The sequence below is a fragment of the Pieris napi genome, chromosome Z (assembly GCF_905475465.1).
Source record: "Pieris napi chromosome Z, ilPieNapi1.2, whole genome shotgun sequence".
NCBI classification, from domain to species: Eukaryota; Metazoa; Arthropoda; class Insecta; order Lepidoptera; family Pieridae; genus Pieris; species Pieris napi.
In genome coordinates, this window is record NC_062259.1 from 8,677,027 (window position 1) to 8,700,271 (window position 23,245).

Here is a 23,245-nt window from a genome sequence, read left to right on the forward strand (position 1 = left end):
ATTAAAAATGGATTAAACATAGAAAAGTAATTTCTCGTTCATAGATAGCAACGTTCCGAATTTTTAATATAGCTATTTTTTAAATATGTTCGTCGTATATCTTAAGGTTTACCTTTGTTAAGCATATTTAAAAAAAGATTGGTGAAACATGGTAAAAATACTAAAAAAATGTTTTACCCAATAATTTGAAATGCACCAAACATATATGGAAACTGCCGCGAGATTTCGCTTAAATAATCCTTTCTGCGCATATAAGATGACGACTAACTTTACATTTAATGAATTATTCAAAAGAGAAAAATACAAGAGACAACAACACTGACCTACAATGAGTACTTATAGAAACTGGTGAATAATAACTTTTTGAAATGGGAATGTCATTTTTAGATATACTTAGACATCGTAATAATAAAAAATATTCTAAATACCTTTCTAATCTGAATTATATTACGATGCTTTGTATCTGAGAAATCTAGAAATTAGACTACAGTTTTAAACTCATTGAATCTCATATTTGAGTATTTATCTATAATCTTACAATCGCCTTAACATTTCTGTTTCTCTCTTAATATTACATCTTCATTTTAATTTCATTTAGATTTTTTCTTATACATTTATTGCACAAGAATATGAAAAACAAGTAAAACATGGTGTAACGGGCGGCCTCTTCCAGGCAACTCAAATCAAAGAAAACAGAGTTTTACGGTGCATGTACTTTTACTATTAAAATTTATTTTTAATTTTATTGCCAATATTATTAAATTCTTGTGCAATAAGTGAAAATACATAAAAGGGTACCAAGAGCAAAATACATGCGCAATACCTGATGTAAAAATACAGATACATGTATATATAATAATGTGTAAAAAAACCTGTTGTTGACTGTTTACCCGACATCTACGCCATTTTATTTCGTCCCTTTATGTAAAGAGGAACCCATACAAAATTATTCGCTACCTTGAATCTCAAAGATATTTGTTTTTGTTATTGAAGGGCGGTGGAAACAGTGGATTATGGCTGGACTACGTACTAGTTGTGGCGAAATCAGATTTTGTTGACAGTGCACTTAAAGAAGCTAATATGGTTGATTATACACGTGAATTCATTGGAAACTGTACGATGAATCATTACTATATTAGTTCAAACCAAACTGGTAAGTTTTAACTCTTATTGTACTACAATGTATCGGCTTGTTATTAAATTTATTTTTAAATAGCATGTATTTTTATAGTTTTTTGTACTTTATAAGGTCAGCCCTTTGTGGCTCACAGAACAGGAATTTAAATATTATTTTTATTGAAAATTAAAAATCAAGCGCAGCGAAATCTTTATATTTATAAATCTTCTGTGCGTCTGTTTGTTATGGATCTTCTAAACGGCTGGACCGATTTGTGTGTTTTCAAGTTGATTCGAGAGTGGTTTAGATTTACAGTTAGATTATATTTTTTTGTATTTTGTATTGATTGAGATTTTTAAAACTTGTGGTCTCTTAAATATTGTTTAATAATTCAACATTTAATATAGCAGCGAAATCTTTATATTTATAAATCTTCTGTGTGTCTGTTTGTTATGGATCTTCTAAACGGCTGGACCGATTTGTGTGTTTTCAAGTTGATTCGAGAGTGGTTTAGATTTACAGTTAGATTATATTTTTTTGTATTTTGTATTGATTGAGATTTTTAAAACTTGTGGTCTCTTAAATATTGTTTAATAATTCAACATTTAATATAGCAGCGAAATCTTTATATTTATAAATCTTCTGTGTGTCTGTTTGTTATGGATCTTCTAAACGGCTGGACCGATTTGTGTGTTTTCAAGTTGGTTCGAGAGTGGTTTAGATTTACAGTAAGATTATATTTTTTTGTATTTTGTATTGATTGAGATTTTAAAAACTTGGGGTCTCTTAATAAATTTTTAATAGTTCAACATTTAACATAACAGCGAAATCTTTATATTTATAAATCTTCTGTGCGTCTGTTAGTTATGGATCTTCTAAACGGCTGGACCGATTTGTGTGTTTTCAAGTTGGTTCGAGAGTGGTTTAGATTTACAGTTAGATTATATTTTTTGTATTTTGTATTGATTGTGATTTTAAAAACTTGGGGTCTCTTAAATATTGTTTAATAATTCTACATTTAAAATACATAGCAGCGAAATCTTTATATTTATAAATCTTCTATGTCTGTGTGTGTTTGTTATTGATCTCCTAAACGGCTGGACTGATTTTTGTGTATCAAGTTGATTTGAGAGTGGTTTAGATTTACAGTTAGATTATATTTTTTGTATTGATTGTGATTTTAAAAACTTGGGGTCTCTTAATTATTTTTTAATAGTTCAACATTTAACATAGCAGCGAAATCTATATATTTATCTTCTGTGTGTGTGTTTGTTATTGATCTCCTAAACGGCTTGACCGATTTGTGTGTTTTCAAGTGGATTCGAGAGTGATTTAGACTTTCAGTTAGTTGATATTTTGTATTGATTGTGCGTTAAAAAACTTGGGCTCTCTTGGATATTGTTTAATAATTCAACATTTAATATAAAACTAATTTCTTTAGGATTTTGCCGAGACGCAATGTTCTCGATAACATCTGAGTACAATAGCGGTGCGTTGGCTTGTCTATGTGATTTTATGGGATCAACTGAGTTGGAATGCAACACATTTGGTGGGCAATGTCCTTGTAAAGGCAATGTGATTGGTCGAACCTGTAGTTCCTGCCGAACTGGATACTACGGCTTCCCTAATTGCCTTCCTTGTCACTGCCCGTCTACGGCTATATGCGATGATAACGGTGAGTCATATACGTAGAAATACATATATAAGTCACGTTGTTTAGGGCAGGGTAGTGGGTTGCTGTAAAGTTCTATGGGGATCATTTTCATATTGCATTTAGAGATATATAGGTAAGTATTAGAAACTTTAGTGCATTGAAACTAGACTTAATTATTCCTCTATTAAGATTCAAGGACGTACATAGTTAATATATTTTTTAATTTTACTATTTAATGGTCATTTGGTTAAGAGTGAACTAGATATGTATTTAATAAGCCGTATGACATATAGGAAATTATTTTAACAGGCCAATGTATATGTCCGAAGAACGTGGAGGGTGAAAACTGCGATCGTTGCAAACCATACACTTTCAACTTTGATGTTCAGCGTGGCTGTGACGATTGTAATTGTAATCCTCTTGGTGTTGTCGACAATCAACTGCAATGTGAAGGGGACAGTGGAAATTGCGCGTGAGTATTAATGGATGTGATTTTTAGATAAAATTTCTTTGTAATTCTGGACTAATGTCTGTATTTCCGAAGTAATTCCTAAAAACCCGGAAACAGTTAGCTCTTTTGCTAGTGTCCATGCTAACACTTAACTGGTGTTCTTCAGTTAAAATGTGCTTAGAATTCTGAAGTAATGTGCGTAGGAATATTTTCGAAGTAATTCTTTAAATACCGGAAACATTTAGCTCTATTGCTAGTGTCCATGGTATCACTTCACATGTGATCTTTTGTAAAAATTTGATAAGAATTCTGAAGTAATGTGCGTAGGAATATTTTCGAAATAATTCCTTAAAAACCGGAACCAACTAGCTCTATTGCTAGTGTCCAAGGTATCACTTAACAGGTGATATTTTGTAAAAATTTGATAAGAATTCTGAAGTAATGTGCGTAGGAATATTTTCGAAATAATTCCTTAAAAACCGGAACCAACTAGCTCTATTGCTAGTGTCCATGGTTACTCTTAACAGGTGATCTTTTGTAAAAATTTGATTAGAATTCTGAAGTAATGTGCGTAGGAATATTTTCGAAATAATTCCTTAAAAACCGGAACCAACTAGCTCTATTGCTAGTGTCCATGGTTACTCTTAACAGGTGATCTTTTGTAAAAATTTGATTAGAATTCTGAAGTAATGTGCGTAGGAATATTTTCGAAATAATTCCTTAAAAACCAGAAACAACTAGCTCTATTGCTAGTGTCCATGGTATCACTTAACAGGTGATATTTTGTAAAAATTTGCTTAGAATTCTGAAGTAATGTGCATAGGAATGTTTTCGAAGTAATTCCTTTTAAAAATGTGTGTTAAATTCTCGTAAAATAAATGTAATGTATTCAATGCCGCGTATGTATATTATCAGGTGCAAAGAGAACGTAATAGGCCGCGTCTGTGACCACTGCGTACCGGGACATTATGCATTCCCAGACTGTTTTCCTTGTACTTGTGACCTTGATGGAACTACTGATGATGTTTGCGACCAGAATACAGCACAGTGCTACTGTAAAAAACACGTTAGGGGTCAGGTATGTAAATATTGTGTTGTGTTAATCAATTTATTATAGACCAAAGTAATTATGATAATTAATTGGGAACAAAACAAGTTAAATATATCCTGGTGGTTATGTAGTGAGAGTTATTCAGGAGCTTTTATGTATGCCCAAGTTACGTATAATATTTTACATTCGTCATAATTTTAATTATAGATGGCAGTATCTTAAAGAGATAAAAATATGTTAATTGCATGGAAAAGTTCAGAGAAACTTTGTACTTGTTATCGGTTCGGTTATTTATAGTTTGTTTATTCAATAGTGCCATGTCCTGGCTTTACATGGCTGGAGGATTTTTTAAAGCATTATAGATATTATATTATAGCTTATATATATATATATATATATATATTATATATATATATCTTGTGTGTTTGTATTTATACCCCTAAATAGCTAAACAGATTTTGATGATTTTTAAGTTAATTCAAGAATTGTTTAGATTTACAATTAGATATTTTTAAGACGTGTACGTAGGTACTGGATACGTGGGGTACGCTACTAAATATGAAAAAAAATATGAAAAATGATATTTTTACCCTTTGCAACCCACAGCTCTAAGATCCGTATTCCAAGTTGTATATTAACCATTGATACAAGATTTAAGTTAAGATTAGATTCTAAAATGAGATATGATATCAGAACTCTGCCATATTCCAAAATCTCACTTATGTTGTTGTTTTCCCAGTTTTCTGTTGTTTAGTTTTTATTAATTTCTTTCATGTTTTTGTAACGTTTTGGTTCTGTTTATTATAATATAATATCTATATTATTAAAAAAATTGATATATAAATACATATTTCTTAAATTTATGTAAAAATATGAGTACAATAAATATATAATGCTTAGAAACTAGGACTAAAGTAGTATTTAATGTTTATCTTCTAAATATTTGTAAGTAGTAACAGCAGACTGCAGAGTGCAGCTCAAAAAGCAGACAATGAACATTCAAAAGACTTTCATTTCATTTTGCGTTTCTTGCTAATTTTTATAAGGAAAACAAATGCTTAAAATTTGTAAAAAAAGAACCTAAAAGTCTATTTAATGTTTTTTCATAAATAATATGTTTAATCACCCAGCATGTCGTCTGTCAACCAAGGACTTAAGCAAAATCTCATTAATCATTAACCAAATCGCACTTAAAACAAGTTTTAGCTTAAAATCAGATTTTCAAAAAAAAAGCTAGAGTAGCAATATTATTTCAAATGTAGACTCAGATGGTATTTGATTTGAAAAACGTCTTAGAATACGGGCCTCATTTTCTAGATCAAAGTATTTTTTCAAAACATGTATATTTGTAGATAGAAAACTTATTAAGATTATTTTTTACACACTTTTTAAAGGCCTGTGATACGTGTAAAGAAGAGTACTTCAACCTTCAACCTGAAAATCCTGAAGGCTGCACCAAATGCTATTGCTTTGGAAGAACTACCAGATGTTCCAGTTCTTTCTTATCCTGGGCTGAGGTAAATACATTGGTATAAGAAACATGTATTTTAAGTATTTTTTATATTATTTATGCGTCTTTGTAATGTAGCGATTTATTTTTTTCCAATACACAAATATACAGTATTTACCTACAACATTCTTAACCTTAACCTTTAATTTCTTATAGGTAATTACAAAATATAGGTTTATAGTGTATAATATATTTATTAAATGGGTTTTTAAGTATCAATCTGTCTATCAAATGGCTTTCGGATCGAATTGGAATATCCATAACATAGTACCCAATCTTTTATGAAAAAATGGGGAGTCACTGTGTCATGGAAACGGCCGTGTGTTGTTCATGAATACGTATGTGAAATAATAATCGATACATTCTGACGACAGTTGACGATTAAAACTTTAAACGTACGTCGTAGATTCTCCGATTGTAACTTTATATAATTACATATATAATTAATTGCAAAACGCATTAAAATGGCGACACTTTTTCCGCGCGCGATGCGCTACTCGCTTATAATGAATTCTTTGATCGTTTAGCAAACCAGTGGTAATAATTTTAGATGAGAAAGACAGATTCCTAACTACAACGCCAAACTGTACCCCCCTGATTTTGTTATTATTAGGTTTTAATAAAATAAAATGTTTCAGATAAACGGGATGTCCGATTGGTACTTGGTGAATGTCGAAGCGAACAGAACATTGAATATATTCTCGTTGACGATTTCTCCAACCGTCCTCAACGACTCTGTGATTGGCGCGGAACTCGTCAGCAACGATGATGGCTCTCAAAAAGTTGTCTATTTTGGAGCACCGGACTATTATTTGGGTACTGTTTATTTTGTAATCTTTCTGCAATATAATAATGTATCTACAGCGACCTCGCCTTGGCACGGTAGGAGAACTCAGGGATAATGTAGCATTACAATTGTGATAAAAATTAAAGCTTTTCAGTCGTTTTTGAATTTGGTAAAATGATCTTATATTAACGTTAACGTAAAAGTTAATATATGTACTATATATTTAATTTCCGTAATAAAATTTAATAATATATAAATTTAATCATCCCAGGCAAACGTCTAACATCCTACGGCGGTTATCTAACATACTCCATTTTCTACACGAGCCGAGAGGATGGTCACGCAGTAGCGGCCGCTGATGTAATAATCGGTGGTTCAAATAGCTACATAGTACACAACAGCATCGAACAGCCGCCGTCTCTAGAAAACTGGCTTCATAGTGTCAGGATGTCAGAGGATGAATTCACGAATCTAGATGGATCTGCTGTAACAAGGGATCAGTTTATGAATGTCCTGGCCAACATCACATGTATCTATATCAGGGCAACGTATTGGCATGAAGCTTTCACTGCCAGGTATTATAAAGTTTATTAATAATTGTAGATTACTTATTTAAGAAAGCAAATGCCATTTGCATATACATCATTCCTTCATAGTTTATACTATTTCGACAGCGATGACGTCTTATAACTTATTATTAAAAACAAGTGACGCTACCTTCACTAACACTGCCCTAGCTAATCTTTTAATATCAAGGTCTCAGATTTATATATCTCTATATTTCTGATATTCTATGCCTGACGCGCTATTATTTTTTGGTCTAAGGCCGGTTTCCTCCCGATAGTTTCTTCACCGTAGTGTCAAATGCGCTCAGTATTAGTATAACAATATATCAAAATAATATATGAAAACTTAATTCCCTAATCTTTGATATCACGTCGCTGTTTAAATGCATAAATTCATAGAAAGCAAGCTTCATCTTATATTGTGTTTATAAATAGCGCCTTGTAGTGTTCATACAAAGGGCGTCTAAATTAAAATTCATCGAAATCCCTCAAGCATTCTGTCCATTTAAACCCACCCCCTTGTTCTTTCATAGATGAGCTGGACTGACTCTCCTTTTGTCTAATCGTATATACATCTAATTTCAGGCTGATCGGTGTGACATTAGACGTGGGCGTAGAAGAATACGCAGAAGCGGACAGAAGAGCGACTTCGGTAGAAGAGTGTCAGTGTCCTAAGGCGTATCGAGGTCTCTCTTGTGAACAATGTGCTGAGGGGTACTACAGACTTAGCACCGGCCCTCATGCTGGCTTCTGTGTCCCGTGCCAGTGCAATGGGCACTCCGGAGAATGTGATGTTAATACTGGAGTGTGTTTGGTAAGTGCCAAATTATAAATAAAGTAAATATTAAGTCCATGTATAGTATACATTTTTAACTTTGGCGAATTTATGTATATACTATATATACTCTATATAAACTGCTAAAAGTTCAAGACGTTGAAATGACTCATAAAAAATATTTGGATCTTAGATTGGATATTATTACGAAGATGGGTTGGAAATGTTTTTAAATTTTTCAAGTAAGGGGTTTTCAGCAAGTTTTAGGAAAGGGTCTATTATATTAGAAAATTGTAATTTGCCCTCGTTTTTAGAAGACTGAAACATTTTTTCAGTCTGTTTCAGAGCTTAGTGTAGTCGAGTGGTGCAGTTTTCAGGTGGTTTCAGAGCTGGTTATACCCCTTTGATGAAGGAATATTCTAGAGTGAACTTTCTAGGTGTGAGACAAGGACGGAATGATACGCGAAAGAGAGGAAAAATCGAAATCGTCTCGAAGCCAGAGAGAACATTCTAGAACGCCGTCGATAAAGCAGCCATGTGCGAAATAGATAAAGAGTGCCTACGTTCTAGAATTATGCGCTAAGGATAGAACATCAGCTACTCAGTACCAGCCTAGAAAGTTCTAGACCATCGTTCAAGAATGATCCTGGAACGAAATGCGACCCGTTAATTCAGTTTCGAGTGCGATTCCCAAATATTAACATCGAAGAGATAAAGTGCAAATAGTGAACCTAATTGATAAAGTATAGTGTTGTGTGAAGTGCGCTTATTGAAGTTATTAGTGACGGAATTTTGTGCGTCGTAATTAGTATATTTTTGCGCGTAATTTGCGTCTTTTTAGTGTAATTAAATTTTTCATTGTTTTATTGAAGAGATAAACCCTACTACTACTAAGATCTACGGCGTTTTTTATCCGATCACCTAGGTCGTAACAATATTTAAAGTGGAACTTTCATATATCATACATAATCAAAAAACTAAAATCACTTAAAGGCAGATTTTGATCAATGTCAAAATTGCGGAATCGCTACGTCTTTTAATTAACAATTGTTTAGTCAAGTAACATTTAATATATCTAATTGAAATATGGGGTACATCATGCAAAAACAAAATTTCTAACATACAAACACTACAAAAAAAAACGTGTGGCACTCGGGGACTGCCGTGATAAAGCTATTGCATGGCATTTATTTATCAAATTTATACATTTTTATTTTAATACGCAGTCTGCGTTCTGTCCCAATCTAACGCACCTGCGCTACGTCACCGATCACGCCAGCCCGATGTGAGACGCAGTATGCGTTCTGTCCCGCTCTAACGTGTATTGGCCGCACCTATATTACGTCATCGTAGGTTAGGTTTTTATTTTCGTTTTCGGAATTTCTTGATTCGGTCGCCGCGCTCAAAGCCCGGGATAAAATCTATGCAACAGCTTAAAAACTATTTACATACAATTTTTTTCGGGCTGACTAATAACATATACCAAGAAACCAAAATTAAGACGATTAAACAACTATATGTTAAACAAATCGAACACTACACACTCGTCGAGTTGGATTATCTTTGCGAAGCCGCGTTATTCGTAGAATATACAAATTATTTGAAGAAGTCTATTAAGGGTGTGCATTTATGTAATATATTAAAAATGTGTAATATTAGCAAATTGAAAAGGGCATTATAGTATTACTAAAATTAGGATGGCTGATAGCGACGTGTATCTCTTTTTTTTGTAATGAGAAATAAAATGCTTTAAACATTAATATTACAAAGTTGTATTGTTATACTTATTGTAAACTACATTGCTTATTCGCAACACTTATGACAATTGACATTAAAATGTCTTTCCGCAGGAGTGTACTGACAACACAATGGGTGACCACTGCGAGCAATGTATCGAAGGATATCATGGAGATGCAACTATTGGCACACCGCGTGACTGTTTAATCTGTGCTTGTCCAATGCCGTATATCTCGAACAAGTAAGTTAGTTGTCTAATACATGTGTCTTTAATGAGACATCATGGAACATTACGATCTTCAACAAGTTTAATTAGCGATAACTAATTAGTTATTAAGTGATACTAAATAAGCTTTGTTTTCTCCTGAAAGCTTTTATTTCTCTATAGAATATTCCAAAATACAAAATATGTACTCCATAATAAAGCGGTATTTTACATAGCATATAACCCCGAGTTTTGATTCCCCGATAATTTTAAGACGTGGACTAAGTCTTTCGATCATAATTATTTCGGGTTAGACACAGAAGATTGATGACCGTTTTTCATTTTTAATATAAATGTATCTGTGGTAATATATTCCTTAATAAATCTTGATATCAAAATAAAATGTTGTAAATATTTCTAAATAAAATATGAATTGTCATATAATGTTATAATTTTTTTTCAGTTTCGCCATTGGTTGTGACTTAAGTGAGAATGGCTCTCTAATATCATGTGTCTGCAAGCCTGGTTATGGAGGAGTTCGTTGTCAGTTCTGCGCGGCTGGTTACTATGGCAACCCAGAAGAAATTGGTATAAAAATATTCCTTTGTAAACATTTACGCACTTAATATTAATTTTTTTTGTGATGGATTATTTGAAGGGATGAAATCATGTATTCATGTAATTTAAACTATAAAAATCTGTAATCAAAATTGTTTTTTTTTTAATATAGGCGATTACTGCAAGCCGTGCAACTGTTCTGGCAATATCAATACCAACGATCCGAGCTCGTGTGACAGCGTTTCTGGAGATTGCTTGAAATGTGTTAACAACACTGCTGGAACTGCCTGCAATCTTTGCGCGCCTGGATTCTTTGGAGATGCTATTTTCTCCAAAAATTGTACAGGTAAGCTGAAAATTAAAAAAAAAGCTAAGTATTATATATATATATATATATTTTTTTTTTTTAATTATATCACTGCTGCATTAAAGATGATATTTTGATACCTTTACAGTTACGAAGGGCAGTCAAAAATATTAATCAATATCAAACTCAGTCAACGCTTTAAACTTTCAGATTTAATAAACTTAATTAGAAACAAATAGGGAAATATGTAATTTTTGTCTTTCTTATAAAATTCAAACAGTTATTTAATCCAATAAATGATTTAAAAAGAATTAAAAGTTAATAGGATTAAGGCAAAACATGCAAAAACTATTTAAATGTTAAATTTCCAAATTGTCATTATAGCGTGCGTATGCGACGAATTCGGTATGGAGCGTTGTGATCCGACAACGGGTACGTGTGTTTGTCGGAGTGGCGTGATTGGCCCGACTTGTGACCAATGTGCCCCTAACCATTGGGGTCTGAATTCTGGCCAGGGTTGTACGCCATGCGACTGCGCACTTGCTTCTGAAGCCGCACAGTGTGATGATAACACCGGACAGTGCAGGTCTGTATTAATAAGTTTCTTTCATTCATCTGAATAAAAATCAATAAACGATGTAGTGATTGCGTAATAGATAAGAAACATGAAAGATAAGTGTTTTTTTAACATTTTTTTCTAGTAATAGAAATAATTGTCTCTTGGTAGAAGGCTAACGCGACCCCAAGTATCCTCATTGGTGATGGGTAGTGTTTGTTTAGTCGGTAGGGCTTTTATAGTTACTACCACACTCCGTGCGCAACTGCATTTACCTCGTTACAAAGTTGTTTTGACCCGGCAAACGTTGTTTTGCCATGTATATCATTTTTAGGAAACATTGTTTAGTTCAATAAAAATAGGGGTTGATCGTAGAGGGGTGAAAATTAGGGGTTGTATGTATTTTTGTATGCTGTATCATAAAAAAACAATAATGTTTGTCTAAAAATAAAAAAATAAATTTGGGGTGAACATTATCACTTAGGGGTTTGAAAGATAAATAGTAGCAGTTTCTCAGACTCACTGAATATGCATACAAAATTTCATAAGAATCTGTCGGGCCGTTTCGGAGGAGTAAGGGAACGAACATTGTGACACGAGAATTTTATATATAGAGATAACATCTCAAATTGTATAAACTTTCATGATATTTCAATATGCGCATTTTTTTTCATCTGAGATATTTTGCACATATATAAATAATTTATAATAATTGTATTAGTTTAATAATATAATTAAAACAGGTTGATTTTTGTACTGTTACACTGTGACCCCACTTGCAAAATCTATGAATATGTTAAAAACACTCTTTATACTCCTACCGGACTTCTTGTCTATCCCATAGATAATAATTTATGTTCTTTTTAACATATAATCGTACCTGGTAATTTTACGTGATTTTCTTATTAGTATAATGAATTTGTTTATAGATGTGCTAAAGGTGTTACTGGAAAACATTGTGACCAGTGTGCTGCTGGTTATTGGAACTACACTAGATATGGATGTGATCGTAAGTTCATTTAATTATTTATATATATTTTTATTATTTATTGTATATTAGTGTATATAAGCTTTCTCTACCGTTTATTAATTTTATTAAAGTAGTGAAACAAGTTGTAGTCCTTGTCACTTTTCGTTAATCTCTATACAAAAGTTTATTCCTGAAAAAACCACAGTGAACCAAAACAAAAGTTGTGTGTTAAAAGTGTTTATTAGCAATATTTGCCTTTGGTCGTATTATATTAAAATCAGTGCGTTACCAAACATTTTATTGTATGAAATTGAATGTTTTTCTGTTTGCTTTTTGGACGTTTACAGTCCGTAGTTTATACAATTATTACTAAGAGCTGATTTACACAGGGTCAGTAACTGACTACAAATTCGAGGCAAGTCAGTGCTGACCCGAAAAAAACCCTGTGTAAACTGATTTGAAGTCAGTACAGTGGCTTGAAGTCAGCGCTGACTTGAATATTCGGACACGAATATTTTAAAGTCAGTTGGCGCCCCCCGCCACCCGCGCACCCCCGCGCCAGCCAAATAAACCCCGTGTAAACAGACAAGTCAGTGCGTGGTTAGTCACTGCCGCTGCGTTGTAGAGTGACCACGTTTTTTTGGCTGGCGATAAAAATTAAGCTTAGCGAAGACGAAACCTTAAAATTGGTGCAATTATATGGCGAAAACGAGTGCCTTTGGGATATTAAATCCCTAAATTACCGCAATAATGAAATGCGGTCAACAGCGTTGCAAAATATGGCTCAACAAATGCAAATTGAAGGGCTCACTTCTACTGAAGTAAAAAATAAAATTAAAGCCATAAGGGCTACATATTATTTAGAGCTCGACAAGATACAAAAATCCACCAGATCTGGCGCTAGTGGGAACGTATATGTCCCAAAAGTCAAGTGGTTTCAAGAACTGGACGGCTTTATAAAAATGCTATTGTAAATAAATAAATAATTTTTTCAACAAATAATTAAATCGTCGTTTCAGTTGTTTTCGCGAATTCATTTTTCCCACTGACTTCACACACGTGTGGTCATCGTGAGAAACGCACCACTACTACTTACTTCATGTAAACAGTTAAAGTCAGTCGCGGCGCCGACATTGGCGCTGCGACTGACTTGTCTACTTACCCTGTGTAAATCAGCCATAATACAGTGTCGCTGTATGGTTCTTGGGCTTAAATGGGTTTTTTGATTATTTTTTCATAGACAACAAGGTCTGTTCTTCTGAGAGTTTTGGGTTAAGGACATGCTGTTGGGCAATTGTTATTGTTAAATAGTGATTCGAATGTTCACCTCAGGGTTGAGACTCGCATTTATTAATAATGATATTAATTTCCCAACAGATTGTAATTGCAACACTGGATATTCGGTTGGCTTCATGTGCAATGCTACAGGCCAGTGTGAATGCTTGCCTGGTGTTGTTGGAGAGAAATGTGACCGCTGTCCAGAGAGGTAACCTTTGTTTTAGCTATAATTTTCAGAGAATATAGATATTAGGTCCAATTAAGAATACTAAAATAAATCAGTGATGCTACGACCTTTTTAGGTCTGGGCCTTAGATTTCTGTATCTTTTTCATGATCATTTGTTAATGTTTGGCAAGTAGGTGATCAGCCTCCTCTGCCTGACGAACGCCGTCGACTTTTTGGGTCTAAGGTATGCCGGTTTCCTAACGATGTCTACCTTCACCGTTCGAGGGAATGTTAAATGCGCACATAGAAAGTCCATTGGTGCACAGCCGGGGATCGAACCTACGACCTCAAGGATGAGAGTCGCACGCCGAAGCCACTAGGCCAACACTGCTCTAAGAATAAAATCTAAACTCCATGTAACGACAAGGTCCCTAAAGCATTTAAATTTGAAATTTTCGTGTTATTATTTTCATACGGTTTAATTATTTTTAATACAGATTTGACAATTTTAAAAGGACACAATCAAATATTATTTAGTTATAATCTTACAGCTATATTATAAAAATAAAAATACTTTGACAGTATACAAAGCCAAAACAGATTACATTGTTAAACAAAATATAAAAAACATAAGTCAATTAAGAATATTTTGTTATTTATTTTACGTATTTTAAAGAAATTCTTACTACTGCTAATTAAAGTAATAGTCCTCCCGCTTATATATTTCCTCACACTTAGGTAATGTGAAAAAGTCAACATCTTCATAAATTGTATTTTAGTTAGCTAAAACCCGAAACATTAGTCAGTCAGATAATTAGTGTTATTTTCAAGTTTTAACATTCGTGCTTTAGATGGGTGCTCATACCACAAGAAGGCTGCTTAGAATGCGACTCGTGCACTGATGCGTTACTGACATCAGTAGAAAACATGAGAGATCTTTTGGCAAATGAGACGCTAGAGTTCAAGGTTCGTATAGGATTTCAGCACCGGATGTAAAACATTAACGTACATTGACAAAATTTAATATAGTTTTGTGCAGTTCAGTCAAGCAGAGCCTAAAGTTGGTATAGATTGAAAAATTTTGAAGTTAATAAAAAAAGATAGTGTTGATCATTTTAAAGTTTTTTTTTTATAATTAACTAGCAGACCAGCCAAGCGTTGCTGTGGCTAAGGTTTTTGTTATATTACATAGTAGCAAACTATTCAAGGGAAACGGTAGGAGAACACCAGTCATGGGGACCACCATGCTTTTTTGGTGGTTATGCCATTAAATTGTAGCTTATGTGAAACGTTGGTACTTTCAACACAGCGCCATCTGTTAGAATTGTGACCATCAAATAATAAACAAATATTTTGCAATAAAATAATATTGCGGGTATAAATTGAGATGTAAGCTATCCTATCTTTTAAGTTGGATCAACTACACACGGTGTGCAAATTCGAGTGATATGTATATCGGTAGTTTAGGAGTCCATAGCGTCCACGTTGTTTGTCCATAGACAAACAACGTGACGCGTAATTTATATATATTAAGATTATATACTAATAATCATGAAAAGTAATAAGTTGGTTGTGGAAGAGACCTGGCTTCAGATGCACTTCTTTCGTTTTCCGGTCTTCTTCCACAGAATCTTTGGTAATGGTTTTTTCAAAGCATCCAAAATTAAAGTACACTACAAAACTGAATGAAAGCATTTTTTACAGGACAAAGCGGATTCGTTCTTTACGACACAACGTCTGAATTACATTTCGAATCAAACGGAACAATTGAGACCAAAATTAGCCGAACTAAAGAATATTGATTTAGTCGAGGTGACGTCTGGCGTTAAAACTTTGGAGAACAGCGCCAAGAATCTTCTAAGATCCGTAAGTTATAATTTTATACGTGTAATAAATTTATTAAGTATTAATTTTTATACTATGACATATCTTGTCTTAAATAATTTATTTTAATAAATAGTTAGTGTTTGGTATAGTGCTGGAGGTGATACTTGGTGGGTCGAAACAGATATCGTTTTCATGCCTAAGGGGATGTGTAGGAAGGAAGATTGCTTTTCAATGAAAAGGGAAAATCCTCGATCAATATATAATAATCTCCAGTGGCTATGGTAGAGTTGTGTATGCGCTATTCGGGATAGTACGACATCGTACTGAGTGTACGTTTCGCTACCAATGTACGATTAATATTAATACAAAAAATTGATTGTATGTGACATTGTATTGTACATTAGATTATTGAATTTTCACGTGTGAAACATGCTATTTGTCTGACGTTTATTGGTTTAGTCTTTAGCGTTCATATGCTTGAAACGGATTATAAAGGGGCCTCATAGCCTAGCGGTCTTATTAAGTGGCAGCTAGGTGAGGGGTACCGGGTTCGATTCCCGGTTCGAGGGCAAGTTTTAATTTAATTTAAATTTGTTCTCGGCCTTTAGGATGGTTGTGCGGTACCGGGCGAGTGCCTAAACCGTACATGGAAAACACAGTCGAATTTCTAAAGACAAGCACGAATTATAAAAAAATTCTATACTTGACGATGGCTAATGCACAAATCGTGCCAGAGCCATAAAAAAAAACGGATTATTAATGTAAAACTGCTCTTTAGGCTGAATTCGCGGCAACCGATAGTGACAAACAAATTACGAGGGCCGATGAACTCGCTGCTTACGCTGAGCAAATATTATCATCGGTTCGGAAAAATAGTGAGAAATCCAAAGAGACTGTTGCGCATGTGGCAGAACTTGCAACGGGACTTGAGTTAAGCCAACAACCGAAAGTTGATAGCGCCGTGACCGAAGCCAAACAAATTAAAAACGATATTGCTGGTGAGTTTCACTTAATTATCAGATTTTTTTTTCAATATGTCAAGTGAAGCGTGGTGCAGTTCTACTAAACTTGGCAATTAAAAAAAGTGGTTGGTGGATTTGGTTACTGATATTATATGTAAATATATATTTGTCTTTAACTGTCGTTTATAAGTGTAAATGTTACCAATATGATATATAACAATAAATAAATGTTAGCAAAATATTTAAAAATATCATCCAGTTGTTCTTTACGTGAGCTACATAAGTTTGCTCAAATTCTTCTTTGTGACTTGATGAAAATCAAAAATATATCCATACCTTCTTCTATGTATTTGTATTTTAAAGTATTATTAACACACAAATTAATCATTTAGCTAAAGACCTAAAACCGAAGGAAGAACAAGCACTAAACGCATTCACCAACGCAACAGAACAAATCGAAAGAATGAACTTATTCGTGGAGCCTGTTAATGAACATGCTAAGGTAACTATTTCTTGATTACTTGATATATATGAAATATAAACATTGACAACATTATGAAACATTTACAATGATATTATATGTATCTAACCTTATAGAACGAATCTCCTAAATTACACACATACTATTTGATGTAATACATTAGTCCAGTGCTTAGGTCCGTTACTTTCCGTGGTGTAAATTGATAAAAGCTCTACTATTTGTTAGTGCATATTGTATATAATTTGTTAGTTTGTTTTTTATAAATAATTAGTTCGGTTTTTCATAATTAATTTTCATTTTATTGCATATACATTCTTGCGCTGTTAAGACGAGGATGAGTTTTAAAATATTTTTTTAAAAAACATTAATAATTATTAAATGTCTCTACCAAATTTAATTTAAAATCGCTTCAGTGTTAAGACGTGATAAAGGCCGATTTACATTATCTTGTCTTATCTTATCGTGTTTAGGAGAGTGCTTTAGGATAGTACTTTAGTTGAAACATGTAAATGCTACTTGCTTTAGTAAACGCTACGCTAAAGAACTTGCCTTTCAAGTTGTACTAAAGCACTCTCCTAAACACTAAGATAATGTAAATCGGCCATAACAGATAGTTGCTTTCGTATTAAGCTTCATGCGACCAGGTGCAAGGGATATTCTCAAATGACTTGTTTATAGGAATTCTCGAAAACTGTTAACGAAACTAACAAGGTGAAGGATAATCTGGACGATATATTGCAATATATCGACATAGCACAACACAAGGCGTCTGAAGCTGAAAACCTAAATGATAAAAACAAGTAAGTGTTCTTGCAAGTCTTTATATATAAACTATCTTTGTGGGTGTTTGTAATTTAACTACTAAACGGTTGGACCGATTTTGATGATAAAATTGATGATTTTTCAATTTTTTTATTATTATTTTTTATATTTTAAAAGTTAAAATGATACATTCCAAAAAATATATTTATGAAAAGTCTCTGGTATTTTTAAATTATTATGGTTATTGAATTTTTATTTCTGTTACAACTAACTTTATTTTTTTACACAGAAACATTTATATACCTATAATTTCGTTGCCCGACTATTGTTAACAGTTACACAACACCGCAAATAAAATAAAAATAACAAAAATTCTGGATAAATAGAAGTAATTTAACAAATAACACACAAATCTATAATTTATTGTTAGTTATAAAGCACGCCATAAAAGCGCCAACTGTGCTTGGCACTTGATATTGACGTAAGCTATTAAATAGTTGCGCTTAATTACCATATCAAAAAACTACTATTTTGGTGGCAAAAAGTAGCGCGTTTATTCCGTAAACATTTTTTTGTAAGTACAAAAAAATATATGGATTAGTATCTATATACATAACGAATTTTGTTTCAGGCATTCAAAATTCGGTAACAAAGTGATGTCGGTTACAAAATTAAACGGCGCGGCTATGAAAGATCTTATTGATGCTGCATTAGACATAAACAATGCTACGTATTATAATGTACTGATGCGAGGTGTGATGCAAAACTTAAGCAATGTGTTAGAGGACTTGAATAACACAAAGGAGGTCATGGAAACAACTTTGGAAGAAATTGACGACGATATGCCGGAACTTGAAAATATAACCACAGTTGCTTTAACACACGCAAGGAATTTGAGAACTACGGTAAGCAGAAGAATCTAAAACGTAATTCAAGGAGATTTGGTTTTACATGTGACTTTTTTTTAACTAGGTTGTATACTGGATAAACCTAAAATGAGGTTTTGTATAAGGCAAGACTGATAAAATATATATGTTTTTGATATTTTCCGGTAATAGTAATTTATAAAAGCGAATTACTGAGCTCTGGAAACGGCCCTCAGTGGAGGGTCTTCTCTAGGATACCACCACCAATTATTTAAAAAGAGAGCATATTCTCGGCCGGTAACTCACTAAAATGGGTATCCTTCTGCCTTTTATAGATGTCCTGGCTCGTTTGAACTACATGATAAAAAAATCACAAAATAATATTTTTTAAATCATAATAGAAGATAGATATAAGCCTTTGTTCGCTGATAATTTACAAGATAACCTTAATTTACTCAACAAAACTTTTGCTAGTATTAATAAAGCTTTTTTGTTTGTAAAAGAAATATATGGTTTTAACTAAAAATAGTTTTTACGTCAGGCTGTCCTTTGACGTAGGCCTCCGCTAGTTTTGAATCTCGTTCTCGAGTTAATCTAATGTTTAATAATGAATTCTAATTTGTTGTAATTATTCACCATGAATTTATTATTAAGCTTAGCTGGTATGGTTTCTTTTTATCTTATACAGGTCCAAACAAAAAGCTTCTTTTATTTATTTCGTAGTCCTACAGCTACCATAAATTATGTATTACAAAAATAATACTAAAGATATATCCAAAGATAAAATACATAATATAAACAAAAAGGTTCAAACATTTACGAAAGGATATCAATAAAAATTACCGTAAAATAAAACCTAATTCGGCTGAGTTGTGTGGTGGGAAAGTAATTTGAATTTTTTTATACGTTTCAATATTAAAAATGCAACATTTTAGGCTGACAGTCTCCGAGCATTGGCAGAACGTGAGAATAACAACACTCGCACACAACATGCATACAGTGCCGCATCAGCTTACAAATCCATTGTTCAAGAGATTGCCGACGCTAAAATAGCTGCCGAGGAGGCAGAAGCCGCTATCGACAACGCTACAGGAATTGTAAGACACCTACGTATAAATTGTATCATTATAGAATACTATTAACCTAGAGATTTTAATTTTATTAAAATAAAGTAAATTTCTCATACCAAATCTGTGGTGCCGTCTATATAAAGACATGTTTTAACACGTTATTTTCTTTTTTATATAATCTAATATTATATTATATTTATTTTCTTAAATTGTCACAGCAAAAACATCATTTAACATTACGATCTAGCCTAACTTAAAGACTAATAAGTAAGTTAAATTTAACCTAATTTACTAAAAAGTATATGTAACATAAGAAAGTGTGTAATAACACTACTTATAGTCCCTATTCTGGGAGAAAGAAGACACTGTTCTTGTGTAATATTTTGCCACTCGCCACTGTTTAGTTATGTATACTAACTTGCACTCACACTAATACACTAATTCGAATGACTTACTCAACTTTTCTTTTCAATCTTCTCACTAGGCCCGTGTTGACAAGAAGTTGAATAGAGAGATTCAATAGTATTTTAACATAAAATTTTAGTTACCTATGCAAGTGACAATAAGAATTTTTTTAGCCTATTGAGTGGTTAAATTATAAATAAGACACACTATTTATTAGCCTCTGCAGTATTAAAGTTAATGAAAACATTCTAGAACGATGACTTAAACGAAAAAGTACTACCAGCACGGGACCGATCCTTTACTTTATCAGAGAGGGCTTCGAAAGCGCTGCTTATGGTCGAACAAATTCTAAGACCTAATTTGACTCAAGCTGAAGCGAAATTAAAGAATGCTACTACGGTATTGAACTACGCTGATGATCAGGATAATGCTGTACAACTGTAAGTGATTTAATAAATTGTAAATTTTATTTATATCGCAATCCTACCAATAGCATATATTGTATACATATATGTATATAGCCAAATATGGAATACATCTTCCTTCCTTCTTTCTATATAAAATTATCGGGTCACAATGTTCGTTATATTTTATAATCACTTTTTCAGTTCTCTACCAAACCCACCACAGACATCGTTAGAAGACGAAACTGCGAAAGCAGACAGAGTTGCGAGCATCGTTCAATCCAGTGGTGGTATAATGTCAGCGCTTGGCAATGATTTAGCAGCGAGTAAGGAATGGGCGCAAACTCTACCAAGACTGGCTAATGATGCTCAGATAATGACCCTCAATGTTCACAATTTAGGTAAGTCCTATCCATTAGCCCACTGTCGCCTGATTGAAATACATTTCTATTCTTCATGTTTAGAGCAAGTATTTTGTATGAAAAAAATATTATAAACTCAGTTACCGGCTTAGTACAAAAAAGGTATAATTGCTTTCTTGCTTTAATTATAATTCCAATGTTAGAGAAATCCAAAAACATAACGATCTTATATACCGTATAAAGTATGCATTTTGTCTCATTTCTTTGATAAAATTGCACGGGAATGATAAGGACGAAACATAACGATCTGACGCTCATATCCGAAACGGTCGCGATAGCTTTTAGGTCTTAGGCTTGAGATTTAATAGGTAAGTAGTTGTGGTAATGACAGATCAGCCTTCTGTCATTAACACATGTTGATTTTTAAATCTAAAGCATGCCGGTTTCCTTACGGTTGTTTAGAGTCGCTCTTATAATAAAATGCCTTAGTAAAAACATGATTATTTTCTTTTTTTAGTTAACGACATCAACGAAATGAACCCAAATATTGAGTCTACATATCGTACAGTGAACATGCAGCAAGAGAGCCTTGAAGAACGTCGGAAAGCTGCTGATGAGAAGTTACAGAAACTCCATGAACTGATTGAACAGGTTAGTAAGGCTTATTATATTTAGACTAGCTGTACCATGTATATTGTTTCTAGGAAATTTTTTTTTAATTTAAAAAAATATCTATCTACAATAATAAAACATAGGTTGTATGTAATTTTGTATATTGTGTCATAAAAAATTAAAAACAAAAAATTTTGTATAAAAAATAAAAACATTTTTTTTGGGGGGACACCTATCACTCAGGAAATTGAAAAATAGATGGTAGCCGATTCTCAGACTTGCTGAATATGTATAAAAAAATTCATAAGAATCGGTCGAGGCGTTTCGGAGGAGTATGGGAACGAACATTGTGACACGAGAATTTTATATATTTAGATAATTTAGGTATAGGTCTGAAAAAACATTGCATCAAAAAGCTGGTCCTACTGTGGGCCCTAAGAGCATACATAGATTGAATATATATTTAACTAGACTAACATAACACAAGCTTCACCAGCTTAGCATGGGACTAGGTCAATTGGTGTGAATTGTTCAATCATAAAAAAAAACTTATTTCTCATCCTACAAAACTTAGGTGTTGTAGTCTAGTTCTCTTTGATAAATGAACAATCCAATAAATCATTTTAATTTGAATAAGTCCCTAAGATTGGGGCGTTGCACCTTTTTACTTTCACACCGTGTTCTGTATATAATTGTGTTTTTAATGGGTAATATATTATATATCCAATTATATGTATTGTATAGTAAAGCTATGGGTCCACCACCATCTCTTGAAATACTCGTTTTCGTGGGATATCCGTCCCATCCCTCAATATATCATATTGAGTCTACTTGTGTCTCTGATGATAATTAACAGTGACCGAGATGACCAAAAGAGTTATGTATTCGTTGTGGTGGAGTTGGCCAGAAGAGCTTTACAAACAGTCAAAAACTACGAAACGGGATTGTTATACTGTTACTAATAGATAGTAAGAGAGAAAACTCTCAGTGTAGATCATTTTGATGTTATGTAAATTGTCTGAAACGTATACTATTGTGGAAAAGGTCGCAGGTTCAAGATATGTATGTTAACGTAAAATTGTAAACACCGTTAGATTGTAATCTATCTCGCGAGATTATAAACTGTCGAAAGATTGTGAACCTCAGCGTACTGCTTACAATTTAACGTATTATTATTCGGTAGATTGTACTACACTAACTTAGTTATCATTCAAACTTCATTGGTCAATTACAGATGAATTTTATTTCCCAACAATTTCATATAACTACCGAATAATAATACGTTAATTTGTAAGCAGTTCGTTGAGGTTCACAATCTTTCGACAGTTTACAATCTCGCGAGATAGATTACAATCTAACGGTTTTTACAATTTTACGGTGACATGTACACGACATTAACATCTGACGGCGGAAACTAGTTATGTTTATAAATAATTTTCTTAAACAGGCTCGGACAGTTGCAAACCGTATACCATTTGGTGTGACATTCGATACGCATACCACTCTTCAGCCAAGACTTCCTGACACTGTCGACGAAATGTCTACCTCTACGCATGTATCTGCTTACTTCCGTACCAAAGAAAACAATGGATTTATCCTTTACCTCGGAAACCCTAAGGATACAATGTTACGTAGAACAAAATCGGTAGGTTTTTTTAGCTAGTTATTTAGTTATTATAAAATCACTGTCGTTAATGCTACTGGAAAATAACCTGACGTAAACAAACTGCTCAAACAAGCTCCAGAACAAAATTATTTACATAAGTGTTTGTGTATATAAGTGTTAGCCTAGTGGCCTTGGGTTA

The 23,245-nt window shown here is 33.2% G+C and overlaps 1 protein-coding gene across 1 annotated transcript in view; it reads left to right on the forward strand.

Annotated features, from left to right (window-relative positions):
• LOC125062350 (laminin subunit alpha) overlaps positions 1 to 23,245 on the forward strand; it is a 54,251-nt gene that overhangs the window by 19,606 nt on the left and 11,400 nt on the right. The window contains exons 24-48 of the mRNA XM_047668198.1: positions 994 to 1,153; positions 2,559 to 2,792; positions 3,081 to 3,243; positions 4,138 to 4,300; positions 5,668 to 5,790; positions 6,422 to 6,599; positions 6,842 to 7,145; positions 7,722 to 7,950; positions 9,762 to 9,889; positions 10,317 to 10,441; positions 10,584 to 10,757; positions 11,103 to 11,304; positions 12,204 to 12,283; positions 13,622 to 13,730; positions 14,541 to 14,655; positions 15,394 to 15,555; positions 16,295 to 16,514; positions 16,871 to 16,980; positions 17,638 to 17,759; positions 18,353 to 18,626; positions 19,523 to 19,684; positions 20,315 to 20,502; positions 20,671 to 20,867; positions 21,346 to 21,479; positions 22,888 to 23,085. Coding sequence (XP_047524154.1) covers positions 994 to 1,153; positions 2,559 to 2,792; positions 3,081 to 3,243; positions 4,138 to 4,300; positions 5,668 to 5,790; positions 6,422 to 6,599; positions 6,842 to 7,145; positions 7,722 to 7,950; positions 9,762 to 9,889; positions 10,317 to 10,441; positions 10,584 to 10,757; positions 11,103 to 11,304; positions 12,204 to 12,283; positions 13,622 to 13,730; positions 14,541 to 14,655; positions 15,394 to 15,555; positions 16,295 to 16,514; positions 16,871 to 16,980; positions 17,638 to 17,759; positions 18,353 to 18,626; positions 19,523 to 19,684; positions 20,315 to 20,502; positions 20,671 to 20,867; positions 21,346 to 21,479; positions 22,888 to 23,085 — 4,254 coding nt within the window. The remainder of the gene's footprint in view (positions 1 to 993; positions 1,154 to 2,558; positions 2,793 to 3,080; positions 3,244 to 4,137; positions 4,301 to 5,667; positions 5,791 to 6,421; positions 6,600 to 6,841; positions 7,146 to 7,721; positions 7,951 to 9,761; positions 9,890 to 10,316; positions 10,442 to 10,583; positions 10,758 to 11,102; positions 11,305 to 12,203; positions 12,284 to 13,621; positions 13,731 to 14,540; positions 14,656 to 15,393; positions 15,556 to 16,294; positions 16,515 to 16,870; positions 16,981 to 17,637; positions 17,760 to 18,352; positions 18,627 to 19,522; positions 19,685 to 20,314; positions 20,503 to 20,670; positions 20,868 to 21,345; positions 21,480 to 22,887; positions 23,086 to 23,245) is intronic.